Here is a 24,821-nt window from a genome sequence, read left to right as displayed (position 1 = left end):
ATTTCCGTCTGAAATCTTTCAAGCTATGCTTTTCACGAGTTTGCTCCGTTCTCCCGATGAGATTTGAACTTCATTCTGTTCTGATCCAATTGTTACTTTTCTTTGCTGCCTCCACCTCCTAGAGATTGTGTTTCCCGGGGAGAGGCGTTCTTGGGACTGAAGAGGCGAGTGGAGCGAGATCTGGTACCTCAGGCAGTAGATCCCTCCTCCCCCGTTTGGTGAGAAGTCAATTTTGACAGCTCCTAGTCCCGCTTTGGCTCTCACGCTTGAGGTCCATGGGTGGGTTTTACCTTCTTCCTCTTCCCCTGCCTCTAGCCTGCCTCCAGGCCAACCGTAAATGCAGCCATTGCCCCTGCCCACCCAGAGCTCTTCCACACACGTCTTCTTGGGGAACTGGGGCATTTGTCCGTAGAAGACTCCGGAGACTGGGGAAAGCCACGCCGGGATCCGGACAGCCCCTCCCCAGGCTTTTAACCCCGGTCGCGACGCCCACGTGACCGAGAACAGGCCTCCATCGGCCCGCCCCTTTCGGCCGCGGCTGCCCACTTCCCGCTCAGGGTAAGTAAACCGCGGTTTTCCGCACCGCCCCAACCCCGCCCTCCTCCTTTCCCCTTCCCTTCACCTCCCCACGGCTCCCTCGCGCCATTCTCCCCGCCTCCCCCATCCTCCCCACCCGGTCCTTTGTACGTGCTCGGTGGCGTGCGAACGCGCCCGGCACGTGACTCCTCCGAACGTGGCATTGTGTTATCACGTGACCCAGGTGCGTACGCGACGGAGCGGGGTGTGAAGATGGCGGACGAAGAGGCCGAGCAGGAGAGGTTGAGTCGCGGCGGAGGCGGCTGCATCGCGGAGCTGCAGCGCCTGGGCGAGCGGCTCCAGGAGCTGGAGCGACAGCTGCGGGAGAGCCGGTTGCCGGCCGTGGAAGCGGCCACGGACTACTGTCAGCAGCTGTGCCAGGTGAGGGCGCCTGGGGGTCCCCTCCCCCTTTCCCCCATCTAGAAGGGGGAAGAGAGCGAGAGAGCGCCTGGTGGCCGAGCGGTGGTCGTCGCTGCCTTGGCGCTGTCGGAGCTGCCGCCCGGGCGGGAGCGGGGAGTCGGAGGAAGGCGCCTTTGTGTGGCTGCCGTTGTCGCAGCTCCCGCCTGGGGGAAGGGAGTTGTGGTCGGGGCGGAAAATCCCCCTCCCCTTTCCTTTCCCGAACTCGGACTGCGCGGTCCCGGCGGCGGAGGTGCGGACGGCGAGAACTGCAGCCCTGTCCGCCGCAGGCCGAGGGTAAGGGGGGAATGAGGGCCGGGTCCCCTTCCTCGGCCGCCTGTTATTGTGCGCTGGGGGTTACCGCGCCCCCCGCCCCTGCGCTGCTTTCCCACTCGGACGGGCCTCCGCCCCCTCCGGTTTGATTCCTTTGCCTCCCCCCGCTTTCATCCGTCCCGCCCCCGGCCCCGTCCTCGCTGTCTGCCGGCCTTTGTTGTGCGAGTTGCGCCGTAGGACTGAAGGGGCCTTTGTTGATGTTTCGAGGAGCGGTCCCCGCCGACCCCTTCTCGCTGGGCGAGGCGTTCGGGCGGGGGCCCGGAGGGCGTCCCTCTCTCTCTGCCTTCGCCTGCCCGCTGCACCACTTCCCTGCTAACCGTTGCTGTCTTCGGTAGAGAGGAGCTGTCTCTGCCTGTGTCGCCTAGGCTCGAAGGTCCCTGTGGGCGGCTTTTCCAGAGTCCGCGCGCGTCTCTTTTGCTTGCACCTTTCGAGGAGTACGGTTTCCTCCGTCCTTCCTCCCCCACCTCCCCGCGCCCCTGTTCCTTGGAACCGAGAGGACTGAGGTTCCTGTGGACCTGTGCTCAGTTTCAGGTCTTTCCTTCCTTTTCTTGCACCAGGACACTGCTTTCCAGTAATTGCGTTCTAACCAGGATTCAGAATGATAATAACACTGTTTGATAGATCAGGTATGTTGGGTCTACATTTGGACTTGATTACAAACCCTCCAGTTGTATCTGAAATTTCAAGGTGCTGATGCTGGCTGTGGTGAAGATTTTGGTGAGACTGTCGTCTCGAGGAGGCAAAAGACGCGATTTATGTAGGTCACATTTAGAGTTAGCTGGTGAATGTATCATTCTAGAGAAGTTGTTTTGAAAAGATATTGAACGTAAAATGGAACAACAGTGGATGGGCCATTTTTGCATTTCAGAGTAGATTACTTAATTGTTAGCCTCCAACTTCTGAAGTCTTTCCTTTATGAGATCAGGCATACTTAATACCATACAGAAAATTCTCCGTTGCTGTATGCATATTATTGTCACTAATTATTTGGTGGTGGTTCATTGTCTTAAAAAAATAAAACTATGTGAGATCGAGTGGTAACTTGTCTAGGAGGACATATATGCAATGTGAAAGTTCCCCTAAGGTAATAGAGGTCTGGTGAATGAATACCTATGGCAAAGTAAGAGATTCTGTCATTGCTTTTAATCCTAATTTTAAAGAATTGTTGGAATTTGCCAATTTCTCGACCCTGGGAGTACCCATTCATTCTTAATTGGTCTTGTAGATATGAAGACTTATTTTAGATATAAAAAACATACTTCAGTAAGATACCCATAAAAGGAAGTCTTTCATTTATATGGAAACTCTGATTTTTAATCACTGAAAAGTACTAAAGCCTAGCTTTGCTGAATGACATTTTTTCAGATAACAGTGTCCACCTCTGGGTTTAAGGCTAATTACTGTAAATACTCTTTGCGAGCAATATTTACAAACAGGATTAATAATTATGGGAAAATGGAATCTCATGCAAGTTGGACTTTTTTGAGGATATGCAACATCATAAAGTTATCACTAAAATTTTTTAAGTGAATGAAACAGCATTCTTTTTTTATCAGCATGAAAGTAATTTCCTGTATTAGTTTTGATTATTAGTCTTACAACACATACATTGTTTTTATTGACCATTGCTATGTGAAACAGTAATAATACAAATGCTGGGATTGTGAATTTCAAAAATGATGAAATATTTCATGCACTAAAATCCCACAATAACTTTAATGCATTTGAAAGTGATCTCCATTAGTGGAATAAGTGCAGAGTGATCTGATGTTTCATCCCCTCTAGAACATTTTCTGTACATTTTTTTTAAGTAACCTATTTGTGTTAGGGATCTTGTCAAGTGGGAAGTAACTTGAAACAATTGTTTCTTTAAAATTGTGTCCTAGTCAGTTGAGCAAAGCAGTGGTTAACAGTTCCAGAATTTATTGGGGCAAACTGAAAGCAGTGCTAGAAATACTAGGAACTATAATTTGTCTTGGTTTCTAACCTTAAGATTATCATTTAACATTTTCTATCTAAGCTTTTCCTGTAAAACTGGGATATTCACATGCTTCAAGAAGGCAAAGATGAATAAACGTTTATCAGAGTTAGTTGGCTTCAGAGTTAATATTCTGTGTTAATGCTTAGTGTTTGTGTAATCCTCATTGTTGCATTTATTTTTAAAAATGAATTAGTTTATATTCTGAATTTTTACCTCAGCAGAAAGTGAATTTCTGGAGAATATAGTGAAACCTACAAAAATAGTTGCTTATACTTTCTAGTTTATTGGTTTTCTATTTTTGAATGAGGTAGGATAGTAACAGATTTCTTGAATTTTCAAAATAAAATAGAAATGAAAGACATGTTTTTCTTACTGTTAACATTATTTTGCTCTTTATATTGGGTTGCTTCCTGGAAGCTTGTCCCACTTATTTACATAAACATTTGCTTAGAGCTTAGTTGGGAGGAGGAAAAGGTGGTAGAGTATGGGCATACTGGAAATGACTATCAAAAATCTTAAATTTCCTTGTATTTTTACAAATTAGCTTTAATCTGAGTAATGTAATCAATTTACTAATTTTCTGAAACTCTGCTTAGACTAAATACAGGATAACAGGAAATAAAGTTTTGCGTTTATTTCGGGATCATTAGTACATATAAAAATGATTATAGTTGGAACTTTTGGACTATTAATTGTATTATACTGGGCTAGGATTCACTCATTCATTCAGCATTGTTATTGAATACTTCCACTGTGGTACCAGGCAGCCTTGGTCCTGGTGTTCCTGGCTTCAGGAAGCCTGCAATCTCTGGAGAAAGGTAGACAAATAATGATGGTGAACTGTGGCTTATAGCTGTTATGTCTTAGTGCAGTACAATGGAAGGTTATTTATTTGGGAGTTTAAGCAGAAGCATTCCAACAGAAGGGTTGTTCTAAAAAGATTTTAAAGTAATTTTTCATTTAAATAGTTCAGTTACTGTAATAGTTGAAGAAGGATTTGGGCGGGGGGGGTCATAATGTTTGTTGACAGTATTACATACTGGGCTGGATTACTGGTTGATTAATACATGAGTTATGACTTTTAGTGGTCGTTTATCTTCTGGTGGCTGATAATTGCTTTAAAAGGTTGAATTGCAATTGTGGAAATATGTGCATGTAACACACACACGCACTTCGTACCTTAGTTCATTCATATAAGCATTGTTTCTCAACTGGACATAGTCCTTTCTGCCCCCCTTCAGTTCTCTCCTCAGGTGCATTTAGAAATATGTGGGGTTAGTTGTTTTATCATTGCATTGACTGGGGATGTGATACTGGCATGTGGTGCCCATGGCCTTGGATGCTGTATTTTCTGAAATGAACAGGGCAGTCCCACCTCTTTGAAATGTATCCCTCGCCCTAAATACCCATAGTGCCCTTGTGAGAAACACTGAACAGAATAAAAAAGAATATATTAAGATTTTTTTTTTTTACTGATTATGCTCTTTTCATATTAAGATAATATAGTTGTATTAAGAAATGTAGTTAATCTGGAACAGGTCCAGGTAAATGCTCTTCAACCATATTTAAATTTACACTGAGCTTGAGAGGTCAAGAAAATTTTTCTTCCTTCGCAGAAATTACAAGCAATTACTTAAACAATTACTAAAAGAATTCACTTTTACTAGGTTAAAGACTAAAGACGGTAGCTAATTCAGCATACTTAATTGTTCTGATTGAAGCACAGATTTGACCTTTTGATATAATTGAATTCTGTACTTTTAAGAAAACATTTAATGCAAGGACTAGGTTTAGATGTCAGCAGGGGATATACGATACAGGAGAATCTAGTGGGATAAACTAATAAGATAAGATTTAAATATCACTTCAAGATGACAGTTGGAGAGATGTCAGAAGGTAGTGTATCATTAACACTACCAAATCTGCTTTATTTTTATTCTTTTTAAAATTGAAAATGTAATACACTGAAATGGTTTTTAAAAATTCAAACACTGAGAAAGGGGGTATAACAAAAACTTCATCTCCTTCCTACCCTAGATCTCCAGGTACCTCCCACAATAACAGCCTCCTAATAGTTTTCATGCATATTTCCAGAAACACTTTTTGCTCTTTTTTAAAAAAATTAAAGATAAGGACATCCTGTATACTGTAACATGTTTTGTTGTTTTTTTTTCAGAGAGACAGACAGACTGACTGACTCTGAGATCATCCCATAGTTGCCTATGTAAATCTGTGGCTTTCTGTTTTAAATTGTATGATAATTCCAGTCTGTCCTGTGTCTAATTAGTTAATTATTGGTGGCTATTTAGAGGCATAAGTTAATTTTATGTAGAGTAATAGAGTAATTTCAATAAAGCGTTCAAGATAAGTACTTCAGGCTGGGGTAGCAGAGAAGGCTTTACTGAAGAAGTAGGATTTGAGCTAGACCTTAGTACCTTTATTAACTTAACTATTGTTAGTGCCTTGTTGGTATGAGAAAAAAAAAAACCCAACAAATTAAAACTGTTAGGAGAGCTACAGAGTGTTTACATTATGTAGTTAAAATGTTTCTTTGTATGTTTTTGTTTCATCTGCTTGATACATGTTGAGTCCTTTGTTTATCTATCTGCATGTTTTTCTTAGCTTTAAGTATAGTAGCCAGAATTTTGAAAACACACATTTTTCTTAAAAAACTAGACATTTTTCTTTTGATTATTAGAGGATATCTTAAGTTAATTTGTAGGGCACTTCAAATCAGAAGAAAAGATGGCTTGCTTGTTAATTAGTGATAATTACTTTAGGTATTGAGGGAGTAATAAGTCATTTAAACTTTAAAAATTTAGGTAATGCTCAGGGGAAATAATTTTTAAAGTGTTCATAATTAGTATGACTGCATGCTGGAGGTAGTAAATTTCACTTTTTCAGAATATGCTTATATCAGTTTTAGCAAAGGAAAATTTACCAAATTTTGCTTGTGTTCTTGACATTTGTTGGTCTTAAATTAAAATGGGGGAAGCGAAGATGTATTCTTCAATTGCCCTTCATAATAGTTTATATGACTAACCGTTAACGCCAAGCATTTTTGAAAATATTTGTTCTTAACTACTATATAAAACTGCTGCTGTACTTATTTTCCTTGAGATTCTGTCAAGGTTAAGCTTACTTTTCCCAAGTCCCACATATAAATCTAGTTCTTAAAATTAACGGATAAATATGTGAGTAGCCTCACTTATAAAATGGAAAGTTTCCTTTTCATTAATGTGTTTGTCACATCCCCACCCCACCCCCATAAATTTTAATTATGTATCGTTTTCTAGGAGTGTCTCTTGATTCATTGTTTCACTTTTGGCATTGAGGGTTGCAAAGTGTACCTCAGAAAAAAAGTTAGCTTGTTTCTCCTTTACATTACAAAATTTTAATGGTCTTTGAGTACATGTATTTAGCCAAGAAGATTTGTTAAAATTCCATTACATATCTATATTTTAATCAGATATTTAATTCCTCTTATGTGGGAGCACGAAGGGAGCTATGGAGAATTATGGAGTGTATCTCTGCCTTCAAAGAGTTTACAAAATCTGGTGCACATATTAATAATTAAGCAACAATATTCATAAAGCATCTAGTGATAAATATAAGTGGAGTGTGAATTAAGAGAATTAGAGCATTTTGAAATCGCTCAATTTAGCTAAAAATTGACCAGGAAAGGAAAATACTATTTAAGTTGGGTTTGAATGAATTTGGAGAACTAAAGAGAAGGGGGGAAGGATGGGAATAAACACTCAGAAAAATGGAACAACGGTTCATGTTGGCATGTTGGAGAAAAATATCAAGGGTCAGGATGAAAAATTGTATAGCAAAACCAGAGAAAGTGTTTAGGACCCAAACCCAGGAATTTAAATTAATCTTGTAGGTGTAGATAATATATGGTTACATTGCCTAAAGAATCAGCCTTACAAGTTTGGTGCATTGAAATAAAATTAAGTTCAGAATGTTACAAGCTTTGATTTTTTGTTGAACTATTTTGTATCGGTTATTGCCATGTAACAAACTACCTCAAAACATAATGGTTTTAGCATTTTTATTACTGTTCTGAATCAAGTCTGTGGGTCTCTTGGGTGGTTCTACAGTCAGCTGGTTGGTTATCTGGGGCTGAATGGTCCCAGATGGTGTCACTCATATGTCTTGTCGTTTTCAAGTGCGAGGGGCCTCAGTTAGGTTGGCTCATCTTTGCTCCACTCTTATCCTCCAGTAAGGTAGCCTGATTTCTTTACCTTCCAGCAAGAGAGCAAGTTACAGGGCACAACTGCTTTTTAGGGCTCTGCTTGTGTCATTTGCCAGTGTCCTAGTCGTTGGCTACAGCAAATGGGCAAGCCCAGCTTCTTTGTGAGGACAGAGAGATGTGATTCTTTAGGGACCTTTGCTAGTGTAGCCTACCACATATCGGTACTTCCCCCCACCCCCCAATTCTAGGCACTTACATAGGCCAAATTAAAATTTTTCCTCTCTATAGACTCTCTTTCTTGTCCCCCACATTCTGTTAAAGCACGTCTAACTTTCCCTTTTTTCTTAGGTTGGCAAAGGCATTTCCATTCCTGTTTTCTAATCTCAGTTTCTAGGAGAAGGGCATCCCACTCTGTAGTGTAACTTTGGAAATTTTGTGGAATGACATCTTTGTTTATTTGATTCTTTACCTTAATATTAAATCTGATCTGAATTTGGTGTTTTCTATTGTCTCTACCTGGTGCAGTCTAATAATAGCATCCTAGTTCTTGTTCTGGTCTTTGGCTTGTTTTCTTAACTGATGAACTTGCTTTTAACCTTCTTTTCCATTTGTGAAACTCCCCAGCATCCAGCTTTTATCCTCTGCCTCAACTAACCTCAGTGGGGGTCCAATAGTTGTAACAGTGTTGTTCAAAATTGGGTTTGCTGAAACCCAACAGTGAGTCTGTAGATCTTAGAGATACAAATTTTTGATCTCAGCACATAAGATGTAACTTTTTTAACTTCACTACTTAGTTGTCACACTAAACCAAAATTATTACCAAACGTTATTTCTCTTTACTATGTGTGATACATTATTTTTTTTATGCTGCTTTTTGGGTCCATTAATAGGTTATTAACAACAGTCTGAAAAACACCACTTTTAGGGCATTACTGGGCTCAGTTTAGTAGTGAGCACAGAGGCAGGCAGTCCTAAGTTATAAGGTGGCCTTCTAGACTAGTTGGTTCAGAACATTCTTATGTTTTCTTTCAGAGCATCAAAATTAAAATACAGTTTTAAATTCTTACAGTGAATGCTGGAAAACCCAGCATATGTCTGTGGAACCCAGTTTGAGAAATACTGGTACATAGGATAAAATACAAAGGTAAGCTTGAGCCCAGTGCTCTCCCTGCTGTATTGTTTAACTTTTTTTCATCTCTTCACTGTTCAACAGGAACTCTCCTTTCTATCTAAATTGGTCTGTTTATTCGTCACGAGTATACATGTTCATTTTACTGCCTTTATGACTTTGCTTAGAGGAGCAATGTTATGTAGTGGAAAGCCAAATGACTGAGTTCAAATATGAGTTCCCCTACAATCCGGACAAGATATTTAGCTCATGCTTTCTTGGTCTGAAAAAAATAAGGGTGGGTGAGGGTGAAGCTTGCAGTTAGAGGTTAGACCAGTAGATTGAAGGGGAAGAGAATTAATGTTGGAAACAGGCACTGTTAGATGCTTTGCTAACAGTGAATTGTTTAATCTGAAGACCTATGAGATCATAGGATTAAAAACTGTTTAGTCTGTTTAAATGTCTCAATTTATCCAAATTGCTTCCTAGGATCTCATCATTGCTATACAATACTTATTCAGTATGACACTGAATCATCAGAAAACATTAAATTTCATTAGGTATTTGTTTAGGAAGACTGAAATATATGGTTAACTGACTAAAATAAAGCAGTTCTTTAAAAAATGAATTTCAGGTACTATCTGGATAATGTATCCATGTGGAACATTTGTCATCCTTATTGATGTTTGATATAGCAGATGTTGTGTATTAACTTCCTAACTAATGGATACAGGTTTTATATTTAGAAAGAGGTAATTAAATGTAAACGTAGTAATTAATAATTGACTTTTTCCCCATCCCAATCAGTTTTATAAGGATATTAGAAAGCTATCATGTCAAATATTTATATTAAGTCCTGTAGTAACTTTGATTTACCAGAGTTAATTGAAGCAGATATTTGTGATTTGGAGAGAAAATTATTTCCAGTAAATAGGAATTATTTTGCTAGTTTTTTAAAATGAACCATTATCAAAATCAGACACTTAGAATTTTTATTTACTCAAAATAAAAAGCTTACATTTTGTATTTTCTATGTAAACATGTGTATCTATTCTTGAGCTTTCCCTAATTTTTGCAAATGTAAATCTTAGTCAACATAAATAATTTGAAACGTTATTATATATTTAATTCAAAAGCATTAACATTTTTTGTCAATTTCTGAAAAATACAAATTTTTAATTTTTTGAACAAAATTTTCACAAGATTATATTATTTCAAAAGAATAAAATAAGGCTTAAAAAATACCAATTAAAAATTGATACTAAAGTAGTTTGAGTCTGGTGGCTTACCATGACTTACCCAGTCCATATTTGTATAACTTTACTTAAAACCTGTCTTAGGGAAAATAAAAAGCAATCGCCTGTCTAAAATGGGATATTACCCCTAACACACATTGTGAATAACATTTATATCCTCAAATGAATTGGTCAAGATGTTTATCATCAGCATGAAGACATTTTATAGAACACGTTTCTGAATGTTTATGTCATAACTACTGTTTCTTTAGTAATGAAGCATTAACTCTAGTATATAAAACTTGAGTAAAGGAATGAGTCAGACTTAGTCTATTCTATATTGTGACCTATTTATAAAGTATTCCTGAAAAGATCACCTGATATTGCAAATTCTGCCTAAAGAACTTTTTTTTTTAAACACCAAAAAAGACCTTCCAGGATGTACCTATTTTGAATGAAAACGTTTGTGGTGTTTAAACCCCCCCTACCCCCTGTCCAAGAATCTTTTGTATAGATCTTGTTTTACTTGATGAAAAAACCTACACTCTAGATTCTTTCATATATACTTTACTTGACAGCCCATCAGATACTGTGAATTAAAGGCTTGGGATTCTAAGGACACTGGTTTTAATTTTCACCAAATTGTTTATTGTGATCCATGTCATGCTACTTATAACTTCTTTGTTTCTTTATCCTTGAAAAGGAGATTATACAGACCTTTGTTGTTACAAGAATTGATCAAAGGCATAGTTATTTTAAATGATTGTTGTAATACAAAGCAAAAAAGTTTTCATTTACACTTAGCGACTACTTTGGAAACATGTTTGATGTTTTATGTGATAATGACCTAGCATAATTTTAAAGCATTAATCATTCTATAATATTCAAGTTATCTATTGTTAACCACTTTAAAAAAATAACATTAAATTCCTGATTTACCAACTTGTTTGACGCCTACATTTTAGAGAAGGCATGATTAGATTGTATAATAATATATAAAAGATTTTTGTTTAGGGAGTAGGGGGCAGATTACTTGGTGTATGTGAATGTACCAGAAGGTTATTGGCTTTACAATTGAATTTGAAACCTTTCCTTTTTCGAAAGTTTTAAACCTGGGATTTGAGAGGCCGGTGATGGGAGAAGCTAGTATTACATAGTAACTAAAAGTATAGGTTTTGGACTATGATTTTAATTCCAACTCATGTATTACTTCCTGTGGGACTTCAGGCTTAACCAAGACATAACCCACTTATGTCTGTGTCCTCATCTGTGGACTGAGGTATTAATATGATCTGCCTTAAAGGTGTGATTAAGGCAGAATGTTTGCATGTTGCATATTATGATGCTGGAAATACATTGTAAATGTTAGCTATCTATTAATACATTTAAGAGGGCTAGATCTGAATTTTTCCCTTAAAAGAATATTAATTTTAGTGTTAGTAAAATACTCTTTAATTTCTTGTCATCTAGGTAGTAGTCTTCAAACTTAAAAATCTTAGGGGAACCCCCCCAAATGTTACTTGGTATCTTGGGTGTGTGTAACAGAAAAGTTAGCTCTGTGGGACAGTTTGACACGTCCTGATCTAGAATGTAACAGCATCATTGCCAGAGGAAGTACAGGGTGTTGAAGCGTAGTTCTCTTCTGACATCTTCTCAAACGGGGGTTTTCTTGCTTTTCCTCATACTACTGCCTCTTTCTTTGTGCTTTCTTGAAGATAATGAATGTTCTTGTCTTAGAGACATAATAAAGCCATCACTAAAGACTTGCATATGTTTTATTTAATTTTGAAAGGCTTTTAATTGTGCTTCTTATTCTAGTCTCACACACTAAGGCACATTTTTTGTATCCAAGATTTAAAATAAACTTATTTCTCTGGAAGCATGGCACTTGACGTGTATATAATATGAACAGAGAAATTGTACCTTATGAGAGGAGCAATAAATATTAAATACTAGTGAAACTTATGCACAGTTTCACAAATATGATCAGTGCTGATATTTAATTCTTGCTGAAAATTTATTGAGAAGACCTGGGCATATACATCCCCCAAATCTTCATCTCATATTTTCTCTGGATCTTTTGTTTCCTTTCTTCGGTTTCCAAACAAGTGGTGGTTCCCTGGAAAGTGGATCTTTTCATCTGTGCACTTGATCCCCACCTCCTGAAAGAACCTTTCCATGTTCCCCTGCCTTCATCAGATTTCTTTTCATCACTCTTGTCCTTTAGCCTATAGATATGTGTGTCTTTCTCATCTTTTTGCCTTGTTTGGTCATCTGTCTTCAGACTTCTTCCTTTTCTCTAACCACTTCTCTCCACATCTGAGACTTTTATCCTAAAAATGATTTTCTTTTAACTCTTGTTTTCTAATCTTTATTGCCCGACATTTTGAAAGGTACCATATGTACTACCTTTATTTCTTACTTTCCATTGCAGTTTGGATTCTATCTCTCAGCACACTTAAGAAAATGGTTTTTTTAAAGGTCACTTGCTTGGCATATCTGTAATAGTTTTTTAACTGTAGCCCTGAGTAATAATCCGGCAGCTCCGGCTACTTCATGTGCCTGCATATTGTTTTTTAAGAAAATTTAACTCAGTATGTTAAAAGTCATATGCTTTCATGTTAAAATGATGATGTTTGGGTTCTCTTGGAAAATCAGAAGATCTAGCAATATTGGACAGGCTGAAGTGGCTGCCAGCTCAGAACATGAGACTTTTCCTCGTGTTCTTTTCTTCCTTTTACCCTTCGTTAGTGAACCTCAGCCATTTTTCCCACTTCATCATCATGTCTGAGACAGGACTCCCTCAAGTGGCTCATATATCCTGGTGGATAATCCATACTTTACATGCTAATCTTCAGCAGTCATCCACTCTGACAGCCACTGTCACTCACTCTGTATAGGATTTTCAGGTGTCCATTCTTTCAGACTGTCCCACTCTTCTTAGCTCTAGGCTTCTATTTCCAACCACTTGTGAAACTTTCCCATGGATGTGCAGTAGGTACTTCTAATTAAACATCTGACATTGAACTCATCCACTCTCTTTTCCACTCCCCCACCCCCCACCAAGAAGAAAGCCTATTGGTTTTAGTGACATTCCCCCATCCCCCTCAAATTCAGGTTTAGAAATCTTGAGTCATTTTTAGCTCCCCCTTCTTTTATCTGCACAGTCCAGTCATCAAGCTCTGTCAATATAATCCATGCGTTGTTTATCCTTCTCTCGTAGATCTGATATGTTGTTAATGTTAACACTTAGTTTCTTGCAACAAGAAAATTCGAGGCTTTTTTTATGAAGGTACTTTTCTGTCCTCCATTCTCTTTTCCAGTCTAGTTTCTTCTATATGTCACTAAGATTATCAGTTTTCTTTTTAAAGAACAATATCATATTCTGTCTTTAAAGACTTTAAAAGACAGCACAGTCTTTTAAAAGACAGTGTTGAAGAGTTCAGATTCTGGGTTCAACACCATGAGTTGAAGTCCCAGCGCTACCATTTACTAGCTTATGGGCTCAGTTTCTTAACCTATTAAATGATAACAGTACCTCCATAGGGTTATGGGAATTAAATGAGACATCAGCATGGCTCCCATCACATTAGTAAGCACCAAATAAAATGCTATTTATTCCATGAAAAAGAAAATTTAAACCCACTAGTAACCTTACTACATTCCAGGACTTACATGACCTGGCTCCCAACATGCCAGCATGGCTGAATGGCAGCCATATCTCTTCTTTGTAGTCTTTGGGCTTTAGTCTGTTATTACGTGGACAGTTTACATATCCTCACTCACCTCTGTGCTTTGGCTTTAGCTTTCTTCTTTAGTGTTTCCTTCTTTCATCAACTCCATTTCTGCACATCTCTTTCCTTCAATCTGTGATAAGATTATTAGCTATTATTACATTTTTCATGAGGCTTTCCTATAGTCCTAAATAGATTTAATGACATATTCCTCATCCCTTTTATTGGACTGGGTATGTTTTTCTGGTTCTTATCATAGTTTCTGTGTATGATTATGTTTGTCTCCTTACATCCCCTCCCAGTTGAAGGTCCTTAAAAGCAGGGGTCATGCCGTATTTTACTGAATCACAAGTAATTAAGTTTTCTTAAATGATTGTCTCTTCTTTTTTCCTGGCATAGGTGGTTTTAATTGTTGGAGGGAGGAGTGAGTTTTGTGCTCATAAGAGGTCATTACTTAGTACTAATATTGGGTTCCTTCTGACCATTTGTTTCTTTTCAATTTTGACATTGGGTATCTATGTTCAGAGTGGTAAGGATTCAGTTTGATCAAATATGTCTAGTTCTTATAAAGTAAACAGTGTATGAGAGTGAGGGTGAACGAAGAGGGGGAGGAGAGAGAGATCCAGAGAGATGTACTCATTTAATCTTCAGCAGCCCTTTGCAATAGGTAGTTACTATTCCTGTTTGTACAGACTGCTGAAGCACAGAGAAATAAAATACCTTGCCCAAGTCAAGTAACTAGGATTTAATTTTTAAAAAACAAAGAAGAAAAGCAAAACCAAACTAAGTAAAACATTTTCTTTTTCTTTTGGAAGGAATTCATAGGTTGTTGATGGTTGAAATTTGTTTTATAGGGCATAAGAGAATTTACAACAGCAAATTTAATTATTTAAAACTAAACTTAAGAAAACGAAACAATGAATGTAAGTATTGTGGTGAAGTTTGAGTGATCGCTTTACTTCAGAAGGTGTTAATTAGGGTTCTTTGTTTAGCAGTAATGGGAATTGGTTTTAAATTTTTTGAGTAATACATGGGTCTTTTAAGGGTAATCAGTACATAGTTATGAACTATAATGAGAACAACTTGTTGAAGAAATCAGTTTCTAATCTCCAATATAACCAAGTACAATTCTTTATTTTATTGGATTAAGAAAAAAGAAAATCTGCATTTGTGAAGTGTGTAGCCTCTTTGTGTGGGACAAAGAAGTACCTAAAAATCCACGGGGAAAAGTAGGGTCACTGTCTACATCAGTGGTCTTTTAAACTGCTTTTAATAGGGTCACCTACTAGTAAACATTTGAATATGAAACCTCAATATGGGAATGTCTAATTATAAATCATATAGTCATATGTAGTATTTCAGCTTATATAGCTATTTGAGTCTGTTTATTAAATAATGTAGTTTGTTTTAGGTAAATTTATAGAAAAAGACATTTCCCCCCCTTTGTACTCCATTGTATACTCTCTGTTTGGTAACCATGGTTTATAGTGCTGTGACTAGCAGAGGTTTCTGAGATACATTATTAAATAACTACCTGATTTATTTCCCCCATTTTCGGAGTGTGCTGGAGAAGTGACAGCAGTGACCCAATCAGATTTTTTAATACTGTTTTTAGTCAAATTTAATGTCATGTATATTGACAGTTTATAGTTCCTGTCTTGCTTTATCCTTTGTGAAGATCCCTGAGTATTGAGTGTGGCTGTTACCAGATTCCCTCCCAGCTCTGGATTATCTCTACTTGCTCTGCGATTTTGGAGCTTGACCTTTTAGGCATTTCTCCGTTGCATGAAGTTAAATTAAGCTTTGTCAGTAGAGGATTCTATCGGAACTTTATGCAAGGAAGGGGCTTCTGTTTTTGTTTCTTGCTCCTACTGAGTGGCTGCTAGTGGCATGGATAGGAGGATGTCCAGTGGTCCTCAGCTCCTGGTGAGTGACCAGAGTGGACAGACTCGGGAAGCTCCCAGTCCCAGCTTAGTGATCCCCTCACCGTAGTTCTTCTGACATGGACATTGTGTCTACTCCATGGAGAGCCCCCAGTCAGCGTCCTAACTCTTCATTCTCCTCTGCTTAGACCACAGATGGTTGTTTTCCATGGCCCCTTCTATGCAGGCGCTGCTGACAATCAGGTTCTCAGTGTCCCAGCTCCCTTTGTGTGGCCCGAGGCACCCCAACCCGGAGAACAACTTCACTGTCCAGCAGGCTGCAACCCCAGCTTCCCTGACAAAGTCCAAACCCTGCCTGTGGGGAAGGGCCCTATTCCAAGTTTGTTTCTTCCTTGGGTAGTCTCACCTAGTCCTCGGGTATTCTTTAGAGTTCTCTTTACACATTTGTATATGTTATTCCCTTGTTGTAATTAATTCTTTTTGCATGTGAAACTTTCCTTGTTCAAATGACTGTGTGGTGCCATTTCTTAGTTGGACCTATTTGGTGCCATGGGGTTAAAATTAGATAAGTTACATAGTGTACATGTGCATAAGAACTGTAGATTTGTACCAGTACTTTCCCCCTCATACACGTGGCATATTTGGGTCATCTGCTAGTCCATGGAAACTAGCTCTGTAAAAAAGTAAAATACAATGGTTGTGTTACTGGAGAGTGGGCCCTGCATGGCGCGGTGTCCAAGTTCTCGGTGTCTTGAGCAAAGAACTGAACAAGACACGGAAATAAAGTGGTGAAAGAGATAGTACACTCCAAAGAAATAGGAGCGGACCCGAGCAGTAGAGAATGGCTCAAGGGCCATTATTAGAAGAGAAAGTACACTCCAAAGAGTTTGGAACGGGCCGAGCAAAAGGATGGGCTCAAACGGTTCAAAGGCTCAAAGGCGCTGACTGGCGAGGACTTGGAGTTATTATCCCTTTTTTTCCTCTAGAATGAGCTGTTCCTTTCCAGGCATGGGACCATTTGATTGACACCTGTGATTGACAAGCGGCTATTACCTCATCTTTTTAGACTGTGCATGTTCCTTCCCAGAATTCAGTCTGTTATAATGATACTAATGAACTTCTGGAAATATGTATGATATTATAATGATGGTATAACGAAGCCTGGGTGAAATGAGGTCATTGTGGCCTTTACCGTGCAGGTGTGAGTGACTGGTTTAATCTAGTTGAGTATTTTGTACCCATTTGTTTCCTCATAGGAGTAGATAATTACAGTGAGAAGGGGAAGTTTTGGGCGGAGAGGGGAGGTCATATCCTGTGGGTTGTGTTGGGGACATTCAGGAATGCCCACCCAATGCTTGTCTCTAACTGCCTGCCTTGTTTTCCCCTTGAAAGACACGATCCCCATAAAATCTCTACGGGAAGTTGAGGGACTGGAGGTATTTTCTTCTGTATCTGCTTCCTGCTGGGCAGGGGCATAGAGCTGTCTCTACCTATTGGGGATTCACAGAATTCTTGCCCGATCTGATCTTAGATGACAGGAAGGGGTCTCGAGATCTGCCCAAAGACCATGTTGGCTTCTTTGGTCGGGACTGGTAATCTTGCTGGGGTATCATCTGTATCCCCAAGGCCCCAGATGGGGAAAAATAGATTTTAATTAATAAATTTAAGTGTTGGCTTAAAGAGCAGAGTTCAACGCTATTGATGCGAGGTGGCTACGTGATGGAAAATTCATCCGCTCTGTGGAACCTGTGGCCACTTAACTGGTTATTCATGTGATGTTAATCGTCCAGCAGCTAGGTCCGGAACGGGTTGGAAAAAACATTAGGCTTCCATGAGTATAATCAACAAGGATGAATCACAAGTTTCAGGACAATTATCTAAAGCAGGGGGTAGGAGATTTCTATGCTTCAGGTTAAAAACAATCTATTGCCTGTGATTAAGAAACTGATTTGAAAAATGATTATAATCAGGGGTTATAGAGTCAGAACACTAGAGAAAAGAAAATTTAGACTTTCTGTAGTGAGAAGCCCTTTTGTTTGGCCCATATCAGTTGTAAATTCAGTTATTCATTCTAGTGCAAGAGTGGTCTTTAAAAATCTTTGGTCCCAAAAATTGTTGAGATGAGGGAATGGAATAATTGTGTGTTTTCATAGTTAAATATCTATTTATACATTAATTTAAACAATCAGAAAACAGGGAGTGAGAACTTTTCAATCCTATTACATTGTTAGCATATTTGATAGCTCAAAAAAATTTCCACTTGGTCACTTCTTTTTGAGTAAATTAGCAAATGGTAGTCGTGTGAATTATCTTTTAAAAAGTCCCCCAGGTAGAATGTTGAGTTAAAAGAAAAGTACACCCACACTCCCAGAGAACGTGGGGCTGGTGAGGAAGGAGACACGCAGTGCTGTTGTGACTAATTTATTAGTAGTGCGAACTTGTTAAATGGTTTATTTGTAGACATCTAAATTTGATTCTGTTTATCATTTTTCATAGTTTGAGTTTTCTTGTGGATATTTAAAATCACTAGCTTTGCTAATTTTAAGATTCCCCTTGTGTGTTTCATAATAGTAACCACATAGCTACAGTTATTTCTATACAGTTATTTTAATACTACCTCATTCCCAGGAATTTTTCTCAGTTCAGTGATTAATGGCTTTCTGACTTCTGTTTTGGCTTTTGTGCACCCTTGTTCTAGCCTTTTCTTTGAAGCTGCAATATATATAAAGGGTGCCAAAAAAATGTATGCACATGTTAAGAAAGGAAAAAAACTGAATTAAAATTGTAATACTCAATATATATCAATAACAAAAGATGAATACAAGTCATGTGTATACATTTTTTTGGCACCCCCCCCCCCCGTATTTAAAATGGATGATGATAATGCTCCAGAAATTGAAGGAGGAAAGAATAAAAGTAAATTTTTATTTTTGGTTATTAATTCTATAGCAAAATTTGTTAAAGTTGCTATATCCACTAACCTTTACACTAGCTGTGAATTTACACTTAGACTCATTTATGATAATGAATGGATGTGTCTTAAGTAGATAAGATTTCAAGTTAATAATAAAAATGGGAAAATATGGGTAATTTGAAAAGGATAATTTGGAATAGAGGGGTCCCCAAAGAGACAAACCACTGTGTTGCTGCTATCTGAGCCCCCAGTCTTTGTAAAGAGTTGTTCCTATACTCCTGAACTTAGAGTTTCTCTGAAAACTTGAACTCTCAGAACTTTGTCCTAGTTACTCCCATTACATTAGCAGCAAGGGTTCATAGGGTGGATGAATAGGGTAAGACTGGAGCCTTTGCTATGTATAGGTTTGTAAATTCAGCATACCGAGAATCCCAGTTGTGCTTGCGCCACTCTAGTCTTTTCAGTTATTACCATGTTTCCCACAAAATAAGACTGGGTCTTATATTAATATTTGCTCCAAAAGATGCATTAGGGTTTATGTTCAGGGAATGTCATCCTGAAAAATCATCCTAGAGCTTATTTTCCAGTTAGGTCTTATTTTTGAGGAAACACGTAGGTAAGTGAATAAATTACTTCTTTTTTTTTTTTTCACTTAAGTGACATTGTGTTGAATTTCTATATCTGATACAAAGAATCCAAATTATTGGGGGGGATTATGTAAGTAAATATAACAAGTGGTCAGCTCATGCCACCCCCCATCTTAAATATATAAAAAATACTGTTAATTCTGGGTCCAGATCAATCATGATAATATCTGTGAACCTTTTTTATTTTTTAATTTTACCCAGTTTCTCCTTTAACTAAATCTCTGGATTCCAAGGTCTGGCCGCTTAGTTCTTGAAAATGGACCTTCACAGCCAGATCTGTATCTGAAGAGCTGTTGGGTAAATATGTTCTGTGGGTAACTCTTTGATATTTACTGATAACTTTGTGTAGTTGGGTGCTCCTGGATTAAAAACTGCTTTACTACTTCACTTTGCCTCTGCCAGTAGTGACAGCATGAAATGCCTGTAAACCCCAGGCATGTAAAGTAACAAAATGACTTGGGTAGGAAAAGAGCAGTGAGGAACTCAGAAGGCTCGCTCTGACTACCCAGCTGCTACCTGCCTGCTTATTACTGCTGTGCGGGATTTACCCAGCCCTGTGTTGCTAGAGCTTCTGATTTTTCAAGAAAAACTAGAAATCTATATTCTTACCTGTAATGTCCCAATTTTGAAATATTGGCAACTAATTAAAAATGTCTGGGGGGAAAAACGCAAAACACTGTGTGAGCCAAATGAAACATGTCTAGGGAGTTTATTCCCAGATATTTTGAGCAGTCTGTAGTTTGCCAGAAACAGTACATAAAAAACAACTCCTCCCCTCTCCCGAGTGAGTTTTGATTCTTTATGATTCTCTCATGGTCTGTGTGCTTCCCTCCTTCATTTGCATCTCTGGAGATTGTAGTCTGCTGAATGCATCTGAAAAGGGGTGTACAAATGGCCAATATGATAAGGGAAAGGAAACAACTCAGGTTACTCTGGTACCTTCTTTAGAATAGAGAGGTTTTTAAGGTAAAACATGTCTCTGTGTGTCACATGGTAGAAGAGGCCAGGGAGCTTTCTTGGGTCTCTGGTACAAGGACAGTAATCTTCATGAGGGCTCCATCTTTGTGACCTAATCACGACATAGGAACTTTGAGGAGACATACATATTTAGTCCATACCAGTAAGGAGGTCGTGTATGTGTTATTGGCCATGATAGACAGACATAGCCAGTAGACTGGTGTGGTATCCTTTCTGCCTGAGACCCAGCAAGTTGAGATGGAAACTCATGCTGTTGTTTATGGCAGTTTGACTCTGCTTTTTTGAATGTGATTGTGTACAGTACTGATTGGGCTTGTAAGTCCCTGGAGACAGTAAGGGTTACACCTCTAGGATTTTGGACCTGCCATGTGGTGTTTAGCTGTATGTTGGAATGAAATCACTCTAGACTTGAGTCATATATTTACCTATACTATGACTGCTAGACTCTTGGAGTCGTGATATAAAGGTACAGGTCAAGCAGACCTATGCTGTCATGGTTTTTGTAATATAAGTACAAAGTTAGAACTAGAAGTCACAATTGCCATTTTTAGAGTGTCCTATGTGGGGAAACAGTTATATAGCATTATGAAAATTAGTTCAATGGATGGAATCTCAAAACATTCCCTCTTTAGGTTATGTACTAGACATTATTATTTTTTATCTCTACTTCCATTCCATCATGTTTCTTAGGAAATTAGAGTCACTCATCGGCATTGTGAACAGGTTAGCTTCGAGCATGTTCATTAGTCCAAGACTGAGACCCCCTACACCAAGAAACCAATTTGTTGCTTCTGTAAACCTTGCTCATAGCAAAAGACATGGCAGGTAAGAACTAGAGAAATTAACGAGCCACACACACCACGTCAGGGGAGGGAATAGGAAGTTTTGGTGTTTTCATGTTACTGCCACCAAAATTCTGCAAACAACGTAGGCATTGAGTGAGAAATTCTGGGGAGTGGGTGTTTATGCATTTATATTGAAGATTATTTAGGATCTAAGGGTGTCAGAAGTTCCGCTGCTGAGTGATTACCTCACACCCTAGAATGAGTGTATGGATCTGTGTATGGAAAATCAATCATGATTGATTTTCCTTGAAAATGTTAAAGTGTTACTGAAATAACAGTGGGTCATTTGCCAAGAATAGTAGACTCAGGTGTGGGCAAATAAGTATGTGGACGAGGACAATATGGAAGTAAGAGTTTGAAATAATCTTGAATTTCATTTCAAATAAGAGACTTTCCTGAATTTCACTTTTTAGGAGAAAGATGACATAAAATCTCCCCCAGAAGAAACTATAGTGATGGACATGCTCAAACCTGAGATGCTGAGACCAGTTTGGGAGTTGGAGGTGATGCTGATGGACATCAGTTCTTTGAAGTCAGACTTCAAAGTCAAGCTGGGATTTTTACTGATTACGGAATTTTATCTGTAATGCTGTTGGGGAGGAAAAAGTTTTCATTTACCCTTCTAGTTTCTTTTGACTGGTCTAATAACTAAATTGACATAAGATTAACAGGAGACAAATTCAATTACATTCCTTCAGGAGCTCTATAAAAATGTGAGACCCAAGGCCAGTAGGGCAGTTGAGGCTTTTATGCCATCCTGAACTAAGGAATGAATAGGGCCCTGGGGCTTCCAAGGGGAGGAGGGTAATTCACAGGACAATCAGGAGAGCAAATGTTTGTTAATTACATGTTTGTTCTGCCATACAGATAGGTCATTCAGATAAAAGTTATCTGTGGTAATAGCTTGCTCTCTCTCTCTCTCTCTCTCTCTGTCTCTGTCTCTCTCTCTGTGTCTCTCTCTCTCTCTCTCTCTGAGCCAGGCTCCCTAAATTCTTTTAGGTAGTTAAGAGAAAGGTTCAAGTTTTTCTTGAGTGCTGGGTCTTGATTACCTTCAACTCAAAATAATCCACATGCTGAAGTGGCATATTTCAGGATCACATATTCTGCTCTTTTTCATTGGATTAGCCATTTAGCTAATTATTTCTATCCGTGGCCCAGTTCTATTGGATTGTTTGTGGGGTATTTTTTTTCTTTCCTGATTTGTAATAGTTATTTTCACATTATGAATATGTTATTAATAATATGTATTCTTTGAGAATACGGGTTGCAAATATTTCTTCCCAGTTTATAGCTTTTAATTTGATTTTGTGTGGAGTTTTGGTGAACAGAGTTTTAAATTGCAATGTAGCTACAGGTGTCATCGTCTTTTATGGGTGTGTGTTTTGTGTCTTGTTTAAGAAATCCTTCATTGTCTCTTGAGAGAGTCTCGAGATCTTGAGATACTCTTCCTATATTTTCTTCTTAAAGTTTTATATTATTGCCTTTCATATTTAAGTACTTAATGGGATATAATTTTATTGAATGCTGGAATATTTACAATGTTTTTTCCTTATGTAGCTGGTGGTTTGAGCATTATTTATAGAACAGTCTATACTTCTATACTTTCCTTACTGGTTTCTAATGGCACCTCTGTTATATGCGATGCTCTCATATATACCTAGCTCCATTTAAACCTCTAATGCTCTTCCATCACCTGTGTCTATACCAATATCACACACTCTTAATTTCTATCTCGTTAGGATAAGTATTGTTATCTGATTAGGAAACATATTCCCACCTGACTTCCAAATTGGTTTGGTGTTTTGTGTGAATTTTAGAATTTTTAACCTAAAAACAAAAGGCCAAAGTGAGAGGCAACAAGCATTTATTTGAGATTCAAAAAAAGAATAGCTGTTCAGGAAGAACTGCTTCAGGCAGAAACCCAAATAGTGTTCTGATTAGGAGACAAAGCAAGGGATATTTATGAGAAAGCTTAGGGGAACAGTTACATCATTAGAAGGAAGATATTTCTACTGGTGCAAATAAGCTAACATAGTAATGCTAATTTTAAAGTGTTTTTAATTTTCAGTTCAGTAGTCATCAGGCATAATACCTGCTTTCTTGTTATCCTTGCAAACAGTTCTTTGGGACTCAATGTTGCTTTAGGCCCAGTCCAAAGGTTATTTTGCCCTGTTTTAACACTCCAAAGGTTTGAGGCATAAGACGTGCAAGGCAAAAAAAAAAAAAAAAAAAAAGACGTGCAAGGCATTTTCCTCTAGGGTGGCAGTTCGAGCTCCATTTTAAAATGTTTTTATATATGTGCCAAAAAATGTATACACATTTTAAGAAAGGAAAAAGCTATTAAAATTGTAATACTCAATATATATCGGTTACAGAAGATGAATACAAGTCACATTTGATTTCTGCAATTACAAGAAGTGCTCAAAGTGGTTACCATCAGCGTCCAGACACTTCTGATTACGGCGAACTACTCATTGAGCGACGTTGACCAGTGTTAACATCTCTTAAAATGTGTATACATTTTATACATATATGTATATATAAAGAGAGTAAGAGAGAATCAAGTTGTTTTGTTTTGTGTTTTTTTAACTTTTATTTATTTTAAGTGGGTTTTTCCAGGACCCATCAGCTCCAAGTCAAGTAGTTGTTTTAATCTAGTCGTGGAGGGTGCAGCTCACAGTGGCCCATGTGAGATTCGAACCGGCAACCTTGTTAAGAGCACTGCGCTCTAACCAACTGAGCAAACCGGCCGCTGAGCTTGTCAAGTTAGAAAAAGCCTATGGGGAATTTCATTGGCATTGCTTTGACTTTATAGATTATATTTGAGTCAGAGTGTCCAAATTTTGTCTTCCAACATCCATGAATGCAGTTATTTCCATCTATACAGGCCTTCTTTTAATGAAATTTCATAATTTTTTCAGAAAAGATGTTATAAATATTTTGTTAGATTTATTCTTAGGCACCTCATGGGTTTGTTAATAGCTACTGTGAATGGTACCTTTTTAACAATTACATTTTCTACTCATTTGTTTATGAATAGAACTGATATTTTTGTTGGAATTGGTTTGATACCCTGCAACTATACTGAATTATCTTGGACTTCTGTATGCATTCTACAACAATGACATTTTAGTTTTTCCCTTTCAGTCTTTATTACTTTCATTTCTTTTTCTAATTGTGCTGATTAGCTCTCCAGTGTTGAATAGCAGGCATTTTTTTTTCTCACTTTAAAGGGAAATGCTTTTAACATTTTACCCTTAAGTATGAGGTTTGCTATGGGTTTTACTGAATTTCCCTCTGTCAAGTTAAGGGATTTTCCTTCTATTTACTGTTACAAAAAGGTTTTGTTTTTTTCTTTACCATTAATGGGTTGCATTTTTATTTTGTCCTTTTTTGGGTAATTATTGAGATAATCATATAGTTTCCCTTTTAAATCTGTCACTATGATCAATTCATAGATTTTTATAAATTTAAACTATTCTCATTGCTAGAATAAATTCTACTGGGTCCAAAATACAATTTAAAACTACACTGCAGCAGCCCTTCTTTCCTTCCTGAGTGATTCAGTCCTTAATCCATAATGTAGGGTGGAGCACATGTACACATCTGGGGGTGGGGGCAGGGAAGCTGCGTTGGCCCAGAGTGTCAAAGACCAGACGGGGCAGAGGTGTCCCCACGGCATAGCAGCCTGTGGGACAGGAGTCAGGGCCCAGTTAGGGTAAGCAGGGGGAGGTGGCTGTGGCAGAGCCCAGCTGAGATGAGGAGGTCATCCATGGAGGGGGCAGAGAGCAGCCTGGTGTGGGGCTTCTGAGCCAGAGCAAGAGGAGGGGCCCTTTCAGCAGAGGGGCAGCCTGGCACAGGATGTCAGGGCCTAAGCAGAGGGAGAAGGGGGAGCTGCTTAGAGACAGCCAGTTCCAGCATGCTGAGTCAGAGCCCATGCAGAGTGAGGAGGGCACACCTTACTTTAATCAAGCGCTCAAAGTGAACAGC

At 38.4% G+C, this 24,821-nt stretch overlaps 1 protein-coding gene across 4 annotated transcripts in view; it reads left to right on the top strand.

Annotated features, from left to right (window-relative positions):
- ZNF292 (zinc finger protein 292) overlaps positions 1-24,821 on the top strand; it is an 84,865-nt gene that overhangs the window by 2,313 nt on the left and 57,731 nt on the right. For 2 of the 4 annotated variants that reach the window (XM_081037497.1, XM_081037498.1), the window contains exon 1: positions 761-957. Coding sequence is in view for 2 of the 4 variants with exons in the window: in XM_081037495.1 (XP_080893621.1) it covers positions 790-957 (168 nt within the window). In the remaining 2 variants the exon portion in view is untranslated. Of the gene's footprint in view, positions 1-98; positions 559-760; positions 958-24,821 lie in introns of those variants that run through there. The other 2 variants (XM_081037495.1, XM_081037496.1) reach the window with 2 other exon arrangements.

Source organism: Rhinolophus hipposideros, assembly GCF_964194185.1.
Source record: "Rhinolophus hipposideros genome assembly, chromosome: 3".
NCBI lineage: Eukaryota > Metazoa > Chordata > Mammalia > Chiroptera > Rhinolophidae > Rhinolophus > Rhinolophus hipposideros.
Note: the sequence above shows the minus strand (reverse complement) of the source record. Positions and strands in the feature narration are given on the sequence as shown.